Source organism: Malurus melanocephalus, unplaced genomic scaffold (genome assembly GCF_030028575.1).
Source record: "Malurus melanocephalus ecotype Western Australia unplaced genomic scaffold, MMel_1.1 scaffold_341, whole genome shotgun sequence".
NCBI classification, from domain to species: Eukaryota; Metazoa; Chordata; class Aves; order Passeriformes; family Maluridae; genus Malurus; species Malurus melanocephalus.
This window is the reverse complement of record NW_026623573.1, coordinates 95,037-108,061: the sequence shown is the minus strand read 5'-3', so window position 1 is coordinate 108,061 and position 13,025 is coordinate 95,037. Positions and strand designations below refer to the sequence as shown.

General features: G+C 40.7%; 1 protein-coding gene across 1 annotated transcript in view; it reads right to left on the bottom strand.

Moving 5' to 3' along the window:
* VAPB (VAMP associated protein B and C) overlaps nt 1-11,598 on the bottom strand; it is a 28,214-nt gene extending 16,616 nt beyond the window's left edge. Inside the window, exons 1-2 of the mRNA XM_057378142.1 lie at nt 11,579-11,598; nt 9,602-9,711 (exon numbers count right to left, since the gene is read on the bottom strand). Of these exons, the coding sequence (XP_057234125.1) occupies nt 9,602-9,711; nt 11,579-11,598 (130 nt within the window). The remainder of the gene's footprint in view (nt 1-9,601; nt 9,712-11,578) is intronic.
* Between the last annotated feature and the right edge of the window lie 1,427 nt (nt 11,599-13,025).

Sequence of the window (13,025 nt, the reverse complement as noted above, 5' to 3'; positions counted from 1 at the left end):
TCTGTTCTGTCCACTAAACCTTTAAMAGTTTCTTTAGCTACATTTCCCCCAAATTACAGGTTTTACAGCCACCACAACTGTACTAGAAGGTTGACATCTGCTTCCAGCAAACCTGTGTGCAGGCACACTCCTTATGGCACTGCTGTTTAAACACGACAGCAAAGCAAAACACAGCAGACAAATGCAGGATTAACGTGCCATTAAGGTGGCCTGAAGTGTGTAAAAAAATAAACAGACCACAGGGTATTACTCAGGAGTAATTGGGGCATGGCAGTGAAATATTATCACTTGGCTGACCTGCCATTTAAGAGCAAGGCCCATGGACTGCCAGCTCCTGCTGAAACAAAACCTTGGTAGCCTGTTGTTGCATTATTATAGCCAAGGTTACAGGTTTTTGGGGAGTTTGGGGTACGTGGGAGAATCTATCTCAGGAYAGACACAAGCTAATTCTGCACTGGAGATACACCTTTGCTTGCAACAACTGGATCTGAGCACTGCAGATAAGGCTGGGTATTAACAGTCATATGAGATGCATCTACCTTGGAGCTTTGTTTTCCAAAGCAAGGCATTAGGACTTCTAGAATCATACCCAGATACAGCAAGAGAAAACACTGTGCAGCTCTTTCTGCTAACTTTGTCCTCATTAAAAATGGATGGACTATTTATACAAGTTTATGCAACACCTGGACAATGCTTGTCCTCCCAAGGAGGGCTGAGAGCACAGTTCAGCCAGACTGGTGCACCTGGATGGTACCTGGGWAAAAGCAGCAAGTGGAGACTGACTCTTAAAACCCACAACTCTTACTTCATCACACTATTTTGTTTTGAATGTYTTTTCAACTGCTCATAGTATTCCTATGAGTGGAACTCATACTAAGGCAGGGTGCTTTCCAAACGACAATTTGCAATTTAAAATCATCCCAACTGTTTATCTCACATGTTTTCTRAAGATCATGAAAAAAATGCCACTCRTGTCATCCCAAGGACAACRTTATGGGAAACAGGGTGTGGACATGCATCATCTGATATGGGGTTGTCATGGGAGCAMACTGCCTAGAAGGAAGAATGTAGTAAATTGAATTTGGTGTTACAAGTCTGAAATATTCCACAAGGGCTCGGTGACTTTCTCCTGCCAAAACAAAGTCAACTTGTGTTAATGTAAAGTGGGCATCTGGTGATACACAATCCAGTAGTATTACTGAAAGAAAAGGAAACAGTACCTCCTGTACTCATGGAACAACGAATTTTAAGTTTTTTCATGGACTGCTTTTCACCAGGGTTGTTTCTGAACTGTRGCTTTTCACCCAGGCACTACACATCCAACCCTTCACATTTGAAGATCACAATGTTATCTCAAAATTTTCCACACTCCATTTCCTGTTCAAACACCAGTGCTGTATCAATCTTTCCTAAGAGAGCCATTCTGCAGYGTATGGCATTGTAATAACCCATACCATTTTAGTAATAATACAAAAGTCAGGGAATTAGGTCAAAAGAAAATGATGTCAACTCTATTTAAATTTTAAATAACTCTCACTGCAATAAAAATTGCCTATAATTGTACCAGCAAATCCATGCTGATAACTTTTTGATGAGCACAGTACTCACTGTGAGTTTCCTGCCACTCACTGCTCAAAGAAACCACATTACACAGCTACACCATTTGTACTGTATCTTAATACAACCATTCTCATCTTAACCAAAATTCAATGCTTTGGCATGGCAARTAATCAGTCCTTATGCTGTTTGGCATGTGAAAGGAGTTGGCACAAGTACCAGAAGAGGGAAAGCTTTCATGGGTAGGTTTGGGCAGCAACATTCAAACCCAGCAGGGACAGCMCTCTGCAGATCTGTACCTGCAATTATCACTACACCTTTATAAATAACCACACACATCAGGTGGGCCACAGTGTAGCTTAATTCCTGCAGGAGYCCATCTCACTGCTGGAATGGGAGCTGGAATGGTCTCTCATCTCCACCAGCTGCCTGTGCAAGTTGCAATGGGCCAAGAGCAGAGCCAGGAACTGCCAGGGCTGGAAATTAATACACTTATACCAGGCAGGGAGAGAGGGAGGGGGCAGTGRGAAAGAGAAAAAGGAGAATCAGTTTTCAGCCAGATCAAGCAGCACTCAGACCTGGCATCAGGRAAACTGCACCTTCCTGCACAGCATTCTGCCAAATTAAGGTCTCACAGTTGCAACATCTGGGCATATGTGCTGCAGTCACATTTGTAGTGTTGGCATAGCTGCTGAAAGTAATTAAGGCACATGCATCATTTTTTTCTGTACTTAAATTCAATGCAAATTATCATCTGCTAAAAGCTAGGCACCCCTAAAAAATGTAGTGAACTTTTCAAAGAAAAGCACTGCAGGAATWCTTGATACARTCATAGTCAWGYTCAACTGGCAACCAYTGATCCAYAAGACTAAGAATAAATTCTCATCAAGATGCCCATGTTATTCCCAGAGTGTTTTAGATGCACTTTCAGCATCTTCCCCTAAACAACTTTTGCAACTCCAGCTCACCACAGACATGTATCCAACAGCAAGGTAATTGGAAACGGCCAGAAATACAGGCAGAGCTTCTCATGAGATAACCTCCCTTGTACTTCCTTTGTGGAAAGCAGTGGAATGCAATAATAGGAGGGGAAGGATGTATTTCACCATGGTTTAATCCCACTGATGTGTCAGATGAAAGTCATTAATCACCTGACASATTAATCAGCCACAGAAAGGCAACCAAAGAATCTTTAAAAAGGGAGATGGTGGAAAGCAGTAGAGGGGAAACCTAAATTGTTCTGTGACTATTCTCAAGAGCCCAGATCTGGTAGATGGGRCTGGCAGATGTCTACATGGAGCAGTAATTCATCCAGAGGAAGAGCCACACTGACCCTGTGTGTGAAGGGAGAGGATGGGGGCTGAATGTGATCCACATCCCACTCTGGCTCCTGCTCCAATGGCATGAGGTGCCTCCCCCCACCTCTGCAAGCCTTCAAACTGAGAATGTCCCTTGCCCTGCTCTAGACAGASGTGTCAGCACCATCAAAAACTCACCACACCCCTCTCCATCTGATTATTTCAGTCTTTTTACCTGCAACTTTTTTCATCTTCACATCTGAGTGGTTTCTCAGTTCCTTTACCACTTCTGACAGCACCAAGTGATTTCATTTTATTTCTATRGGCTCTTCAATTTTATTTTTGTGGATGTCTATCAGCATTAGAGCGACAGGCAAAATAAAACCAGTAGTGATGTGCAAGAGGGCTCAACAGCAGGTGAAGAAYTTGACTTACAGCACGCTTTTTTTAAAGGCATATATAAAGCTGATGACCTTTGAAGATAAACACTAAAATGAAAAGAGCTGAAATGTCAAGCAAGACATCTTGAGCTATCAGCCAGGTGCCTGAGAATCAAGAACACCCAAGATCCAATCAAACTCTCCCACCACCTTACTTGTCTTTAGACAAATCACTTAAGGGCTTGATCGTCTGCTATTAAGAGCCTTAAGAGTTGACAGCAACTCCAAAACAGAAGCAGGTTCGGAGCCTCATAGTTTCCCTCTCTGTCAAGTAAGGAGAATACTTACCTAATTACACAGAATCTTGTGAAGATTAGTGTTTTAAATAGTACCATGTGCCAAGGTTTAATCATCATCATCATCTGGCTCTGGAGACTTTCATAATTAAGTGAGCATCCGCAACTTTTGMAATCAAAGAAGTCAAAAAATCAGAAGCAAGAAGAGCCTGTGTTGCATAAATATCTGATTTCACAAGTAACTCACTCAGAGGATCCAAACCCTCCAAATTTGGTAATTAAAGAAAAATTCTTTTGTAAACCACTTGTAACCTTTTGACCTCAGCTCAGATTTTAAAGGGAATTAGCTACAATCCCCACCCCTGTGGAATCAATACCTTTACACCCAGCTCCCACCTCCTCACCCAAAAGAGCCCTTGAAGCAAAGTGACAGGAGGGGAGTGGTCCCTTCCACTTCAGCTGTGTCAAGCAGTGAATGTCTGGATGAAAGAATATTACAAAAATAGAAGCAACATCCACATCACTCCCTATGCAATAGCTGATGCAGTAGAGCAATTTTTTTAAGAAGTATGCAATCAATAAAGTGGCCTAAGAGAGAGAGAAAAAAATAAATGTAGAAAAACCAAACAAAGCTACATGATCCAGACACCAAAGCTGAAGTGAGGTTGGCAGTAAGTTATTCCATTTAGATGGATTAATCAGTGTCCTTCCCTGGCCTATTCTGGCATAAACTATTTTTCTCAGTGCGTGCCTTGTGCTTAATTGGGAAAAAATACCGAAAACCCAAACAAATATGAGACTGAAGACTATTTTCAGAGTATCTATAATTATGTAATTTTTGTTACCTTTTATCCCTCAGAGGATCATTAACAGTCTGACTTCACAGTCGTAAGAACTGAGAGGCCACACATAAGCTTGCCAAGAGAAATACAAGAATATGTCCTTCATATAAATTTGGTACCAGTGTCATTTGTTTTTTTCCCAACARATCTCTTCAGAGTTTTCTTACACCCAAACATTACCTACACCAAACTTCAGCAACAAAATTGCACAACACGAAGTATTTCCTCTGCATCATGAAGTTAAAACAAGATTTCYGCACACAATTGCATAAACAAGACATGGAGAGCAGCCATGGTGAGCTTTCAGAGGTGTATCTCCATTTCAGCTGTGCTTTCAGATCCTTTTAGAACYGAGTGCCAAACATATTGTATTACTTTGCTCCTTCTGCACACAAATATCACATGAACCAACTCTCTCCAGGTATGAAAACAGCTCAGAAAACAGTGGCACAGCAGCTGCATCTCTTTCAATAACCATGATGGAGCCATATCCACTTAGAGAAAGACAGATCCTCATTGCCCATGGCCTGGAGCCACATCCATGGAATAGGGGAAGGACATAAACAAAGCACAGGCTCCCAGGAGAGGTGAGGATGCAGCAATGAAGCCTTGATGGGCAAACCTCCCCCACAAAAACACTGCTWAAGACTGAAATCAATGTAAAACGTTTCCCTGGAAGAACCATCCTGATTTTAATCACCAATCCAAGCTATACTTTTTCTTGTAAAGTGATTTTTTCCTGGTCTAATTTCATCACTAATCTCCATTTCAAATGCACATTAAAATGTTAGGGAAGGAGCAACTTAACTACTCTAATTTTATGCTCACATATACTCCTCAAATAGAGAAATTTGATGTGCAACTTAAATAGCAAATGAGCAAATATTTTAAGTGCAAAACTGTGCATAAGTTGAAAATACCAGAAGAAACAAACAAAATTAGAGATTCTGGGGATGTACAAAGAATATCTGCTTTTCTAATAAGTTTTAAAAAAACTCAAGCCACACGAAATAGGCAGTGGGATACTATTTATGGCTACAAATAAGGAATCCTGAGTTTAGCACAATATATTTCAGGAGAGCCACTTGAAAACCAGCCTATTAAATGTACTTTAAGGACCAAAGGGGAAAAAAAAAACAAAATAAAATCAGAAATTTATCCAAAAGCAGTAAGAAAACTTAACCAGAAAAAACAAATCTGACAGTTTATATGTGTGGCATAGAACAAGACACAAATGTCAAGTTGTGTTCTTCAAGCCTAAACTTCTGTCTTTTCCAACYTAAACAATTCYATGCTTCTGTGATCATCTGCACCATTGTATGACAACAGTAAGTACAGTGTAAAACCAGCTATATTAAAATTAAGGAGAAAAAAAGAATGTTACTGGTCTTAGATCTTTGCTCCCAGTCAGCTAAAACTGTAGGAAGGCCAGGAGAGACATCACAAACCAGAGGAAATGCAAATATTTTGAGACCATGCCAGATGTATTGTTAATGCACACACCACAAGAAGCACTAATTGCAAATATCAACAGACAACAAACATGAAATTGCACAAGGGAGAGGCTGAACTGCTGGGAGCAACATCAGAAGCACCAGTAAGGATGAAGTAACTGGTGTGATGAAAAAAGGAGCAGTCTTGGGAAAAACAATGAAGTGCATTTTTTTTCTTAAAAGAATTACAAAGTCATTTGACATGCCTTGTACAAGCACAACTAATTTGTCTTTAAAATTGCTTGCAAAAACATAAGATTTGGCTCCATAGTGATCCCCACACCTACATGATTTTATAATCTGCATCCTAAGTAACTGGATCACCAGGCAAGCCCCCCCTTCTCTATTTTTCATCCCCTCGTGGAAACCAACCAAGAAAACAGGATTAAATTTAGAATGATAAAATCTTTAATCCATGCACCATGGTATGAGGGACTTCGTTTACAGCTCAGAGAACTAGACACTAAAGTAGTTTAGTAAAGAGATTATTTTCATGAAGTATTTATAATAACGTGGGGTAAGTACTGCAGGCAGCAGCAGTACCCAATCTGTACAAATGTTTTTGAGGCCACGACAATTACAGCTGATTTGAGCAATTTTCAGAACAACTGTAATACAGAAAGGACAGACTCACTCAACCTTCAATCTGGCTGGTCTTGCTGGTGTGAACACACAATCACTTTGATCCGTGTGCACCTCTACCCTGCCCTGAATTAAGCAGGGCAATGGTGATTTGCTTTGCATACATTTCCAATGACAGCAAGACTGGGACAGCTGTTCCAGACCCATGGTACAAATCCCTCTTCACAAAAGGTTGCCTAGCAGGCCAAGTTTTAAACTCAACAACATCCCAGGCATCTCAGAAAATATCCTATATGGCCCTAAAGACATTTCTGCCTACAAAGCTGGTCTGAAAGGGTTTATATATTGAAAAAAAATCTGTGCCAAATGCCAGAGGAAGAGACTTAGCATGAGTGTGACCCCTAGCTTCAGACAAACTGGTACTTAAATATTCATGTATGTATGTAAAATAGGCTTYCTTTCTGCCTCTGGTAATCACACAGGAAGACAAAAGGACCTTCAAAATGTTACTTGTGGTAGGAATTATCACACCAGTGCCAGTCCCTCACCAGAGAGGAGAGGGCTCTAACTGGGAAGTCCCTGACCTAATCAGTGAGGATTTACTTGAAGAAAAAAACCCAACAAAACAACAATTGCAGCAGCAAGATGATAATGTTAAAGATCACGTTCCTTACAAATACAAAGATGAAATTTAAGTCTGAAACAACAGCTGTCACCACAAACAGAACTGTTGCAAACGCCATCAATAAGGCTTTCAAAGCCAAGCAGCCACACTGACAGGGAAAGCAAAGAGGCTGTTATTGTACCAACTATGAAATGCATTCAGTAGTTATTAGCTGTTCCCAGCAGGCAGCAAACATAAGACCAATATGGTAACAAGATAGTAGAAAATGAGTGTGACTGCAAGATGTGGGCAGAATTAGCAAGGGTCATTTGATTCCTGCGCTGCCTCAGCTGGGCAGAAAGCTCTGCTCAGACCACTCAGAAACAAGACAAACCCTCACTCGCCCAGTTTCCGACAAAAATTGCATTGCAACATATGTAGAAGTTGCTCATTTGATCCAAAACTCATTTGATGCAATCGATACCTTCCAGAACTGGCTGCATAGAACAAATAAGGCTGCTTTTAAAATTGGGTATTTGTTCATAGATGTAAGCTGACCTGAGCTCATGAAGTTGGATCATTTGCTATGGTGATGATGCCTTTTTTCCAGYTGAGTTTCAAAACAGATCTGACAATCTATTTAAAGGTTTGTACTTGAATTTTTACAATCCTAATTCTGAATTAGRGACCAATTAAACAGAATTCACTCTTGTATTTAACAGTAGCTAAYATATTTTAAAAGAAACAAAGCATTACATTACTAGTGATAAGTTTTTAATTTATAAAACCTGTGCAGTGAGGAAAAATAGGTAATAATTTATTTTCCAATGAGAGGGCACTATCAGGGACTGCTGTATAAATTTCTACTCCATATTCTTTTCACGGGTGACAGGACACTGCACATGGCATGCAGGGCAGCAGCTGGTAAATACAATTTACTGCTAAGCACCAGTGTGAACCTGCATCYACTCTGACACATTAACTGTGTCTTTATTTTGCCATGATAGCTGTGCTCCTAGGACTTGAGAGAGCCACCCCTTCCATCTGTATTTTCAATATAATCTGTTTTCAGATATATCTTCTGAAGTGATGAATAGAGGTCACAACCCATCAACCAAATCAGAGTGGCAGGCTGCCATCCTGATGGGCTTTAAATAACAAACTTGAAAAACTTWTTCACGTATCATTGCAATGGTTCCATAGCTCAAAGTGAGCTGAAAATCCATGGACAAACATGGGATTCCCAAGAAACAGGAAGCTGTGAATCCATGTCTCCCATTCTGGACAGTAAAGGCAAGGAGCTGATCACATTTAAAACACAAAATCCCACAACACTAAGAGAAGCAATAGCCAAGTAACAAATTTTATCACTGCAATAGGTCTTTCCCTCAAATACTAATACTTTGATCCTATTAATGCTTATAACTTCAACTGGAATTCTTAAAATCTGTGCAGTACAAAATTATTCAAAAGTCCTTAACCCATAAATCACATTGGCCAAAGCCTTCAAGCAGATTGTGGTATTTTTGGAAATAGTCTTGGGAGACCTAAATACATTAATTAAATTTAACAGAAGATGCAGTTAAACCTCCCTGACTGYTTCACACATCTCAATTGTTCTTTGGTGCTCTAACCATCCTATTCAGAGTTTCAAATTTCTGTGAGTCCCTACATGTACAATTCCTCTCTCCTTTCCCAGTGGAGCTGTGAGTGTTGTGYCTCCAATGCACAGGACACCAACAGATTAAGGAAGCTCAGGAGTAGCACTTCAACTTATTCTACCTTTCAAAAAAATGAGATGTGYTGTAAGACATTCACAATGCATTGCTACTCTCTTTCACCTCCAGTTTTTTCCCTCCTAACACCTCTCTTTCAAAGTGAAAAGACTACGCAAAGTGATGAATTAATTATAAAACCAATGGAGCACGTGAAATCAGAATAATTCARTGAGATGCAGCAGGTCTGCACACCTAAACAAACACTTAATAGRATAAGTTATTGATTTAAGCTAAGCTGCAAGAAAAGTGAGTGTAACATGAACTGTATCAGAAAAGGACTGATTTTGTTTGGTAATTGGGATATACTTTAGGCTAAATTTGTTTAGATTTTGAAAGCCCGCCTGTTGTTTAAATACTACGTCCTCTTTTAAAACCTRTAATTTGATAATGAAATTAGAATATGTAGAGAGATGTAAAGGTTTACTCRTATTTAATGCAGTAACAATGACTTGACTTGGAATCAAGCCAGACAAAGGGAAGCAAGGGCTGCTACATTTTTCAGCAGAAAAGCAGACAGCCATTGGCACAGCAGCCTTCAAAGAGTAAAGAAATCCTAGTACTGGCTGCCATTCTGCTGTGAATACCAGGAGGGCTCTAAGAGTTTAAAGAAAAGAGCATATAAACGTTCAGCTTAAAAGAGGCATATTAATTATCCTAAACAGGCAACTTCTCACAATATTGTCACTATTTTACATTCTTACACACAGCTTGTGACTAGAAATCCCTATTTATCCAATACAGAAGACAATGAGCAMAAATTCCTCCCAGTACCTTCAGTGCAGGAGTGATTCAACCATTTCCAGTGGATCAGGACRGGGACAGAGATGTAAGCATATAACCCACATGCCCTTAACCTCTCTTGTGAAACTTGGCARCTGCAGCTTCAACAAGCACTAATCTCAATCCCAAATGTTACTGGACTGTTGGACTGAAGAGCCTTAGCCTGGTATCTGGTAGGAACGGGATATTCCTGTCGGACACAGAGGCTTTGCACACCCGCACTGCACTGAACAGATCTGCCYGGAGTTTATTCATATTATTTATATTGACCTGGAGCAACTCAAAGCGACTCAGTGGGGAGTGGCAGATACCCAACCACGGAAATGCAGGTTACACAAACTGCACAGGATTGTGGCTGAACACTAAATACTGAACACTTTCAGGGCTGTGGATGCACTGCTGGACTGAGCACATTGATAAAGGCTGAGGAAAGACCTTTGGGCTGCAGCTCTGATGTACCCATGGGATGTACCTGAGCCAGGGACAGGTGACAGCCCCAGGCCAGGGCTGAATCTGCTCTGTTAGGACTGCAGAGGATTGGCTCTTCTGGTTTATGGTTGAGTCCTTTGCAGAAAGCAAAGCCACACAGTGACATAYTGCATAGGTACAGAATCACATATTGGGGACAGCAACCTGCATTTCCAACTGGCACGACTTGCAGAGTTTAGCAAGACACTAATCCCTGTTTGGCAGTACTGCCGGGAGCCACTTGGGGAGCATGGACAGAGTGCTGAGTCACAAGTCCAGCCTAACCTGGAACAAATCTCCAGAAAYGCTACCAAAATGTCCCTCAGCCTCCGCCACCTCCCATCTGTGCGATTCCTCCTGAGCAGCACTGCCCCAGCACCCTATGTCTGCAAACATGCAGCAGCATCTCAAACATTACCCAGGCAAGTTCTAAAATATGCTSTATTTTAACAAAATTTTACTTGCTGACATTAAACAGCTGATCTCTACTCCTGGTGGGCACATATGGTGAAAAGACAGATCAGCCTCGGTGGGTAGCGATCCTGTGAGGTGCAGGAGGCATCCTGCAGCACAATTCCACATCCTTGTCCCCACTTAAATCTAGTAAATCCTAAAGTCAGAGCCCTGAATATTACAATAAWTTTTTGGCAGATTGATGTAATCTCTCAGATTTAAAAAAAAAAAAAAAAAAAAAAAAAAAAAGGGGAACATAAATATAAATGCTGTCACATGTAACAACATCAATGCTCTTCTTCTCCATTTGTTACCAATAAAGGCTGGGCTGTAAACCTTTAGCAGGATAATTTTTTTGCAAGCCTATGACAATCAAGAAGMGGAAGAAGTCACTGGCAAGACACTGAAGCTCCTACTTCACGTGGCATCAAAGACCAAGGCAAGGAAATGGGCACCTTCAGCCACCTAATGGTGTCCAGCCTCCCACGACTCACAGCTGCATTTCAGCACAGCACACGCTGATGCTATTTTGGAGCATGTGTGCTCTGCTGTAGGAGATGCGAGGCGGGAGGAAAGACAACCCCTGCTCATGTTCACATGCTGTGAAAAAAAAATTCCAGCATGAAAAACTCCTTTGATATCTTTTTCAAACGAGACACAAGCACRGTATTTTGAAACAGAGCACCAAACGAATTTATGAGATTCACTGCAAAACCAAGGGGCTGCAAAAGCTCCTTTAAAATGGTCTTCAACCCTTTAGAAGTGCAAGTGCAAGCCACAGTTGCAACCCCAAAGTGACTGGGACACATTACAGAAGAAATCCTCAATCAATGTATTATTCCCAACATCCAAACTCCCTCTAAATTTTATAACGAAGAGCTACGCAGAGCCTTTAAATAGCATCAGAGTGAACAATTTTCCGCTTTTTCTACCTGTCTGCATTTGGATTAAGCCCTTCACCATTTCCAGTGTTTGGTTTACACTCCAATCTCATTTTCCTACATAAAGCACCATGTCTTTCAGCACACAYCATGAGGATGCCTGTACCAGGCAGSAGATCCATCCATGACCTCTGTCAGTCTGGATCTACTTGTATGGACCAAGGAACACTCTGGAAATAAATGCAACTATTTACAAAGGTGACAATATCATTTCAGCCCTATCACCAGGCAGTATGTCATCACAAGATCAGTAGGGCAAGAAATGCTTAGAGCAGAAATTTCCTTTGTGAATACTTCAAACTGGTGTTTCCTGAATGAAGGACAGCGGTCAGCACTGCTTGCTAGAAAGGACTGTAAGGCAGAGCATTGCCAAAGCATTTGAACGCTGCCCACAGCGTTAAGTCTGTTTGAACATTAATATTTAAGTGTACTTTGAAACTAAGCCATTTAATAGCTGCAGTTAGTCAAGTAGCATTTTATGTTATAAGGAGTATGCGCTGCTGGCTAAAGATCTGGCAACCCAAATTGCTATGGTTAGTTGATTTAACTTTGATGGCTATTGGTTTATTTAGCTCAGAACCTCATTTGAGTAAGAGACAGCCTGGCAAATCATAATTATTTCAAGRAAAAACAGACTCTGGCAAGGTTTATATCTACCTGTGATGAAATGAAGAAAGAAAAACAAACCCTGAACCACAATTMTGTCTCATTAGCAAATCAGTGCCAATTAAGGCCCCACTTTTTGCCCACCTGAGCTTGGATTTGCTTGTTTGCTGAAAGCAATTTTATCCAGAACAAGAGCTGATTTTCATCTAATCATACTTAACACAAAGAATGTCAAAACAACAATAGTTTCCTTCTCAAGCATGTTTGATACTGCTGCCATAACAACTTCAGCTTACAACAAAGATATATTCATTCCACCCAGTGTTTATTAACAGGCTGTTTGACAAAACCCACTCCATATTATTAGCTCAAATACATTTACTAATAAAAMCGGGTAAAGACCTCTCCTGTATTTGAAAACATACATGATAGCTTTTTTTTAAAGGAGTATTAATTTTATCAGCGGCTAGTATTTTTTTTTCTTTTTGCAAAAGTACATTTGCCAGATAATCAAGCGAAGCTATAAAACACCCCTGACTCTGGTCGCATAAATAAACTTGCTGATTGCTTATTTGTAATGCCAGAATATTGTATTACAGCTGTGCTGTCAGGCTGCAAGACAGGAATTTCAGCACCAGTGGAAGCCCAAACCCATTCAAGACTTTTATTTAAAGGATGGATTTTTGCACGGGCAGACCATTCGTGACTTAATCAACTAATTGCTTTACTAAATTATCATAATAAGCAGGAAAAGCCAGGAAGCCCTGCCCAGCACCTGGCCAGGGGCCTCGTATTTTTAGCCAAAGACATTRCAAGCCCACAGTGCCTGGGACACGTTATAGAAGAAACCCTTATTCTTCATCTAATTCCCAACATCCTTCCTCCCTCTAGATTTTAACACCGAAGAGCCACGCAGACCACTTCAACAGCACCACAGTCAGCAATCC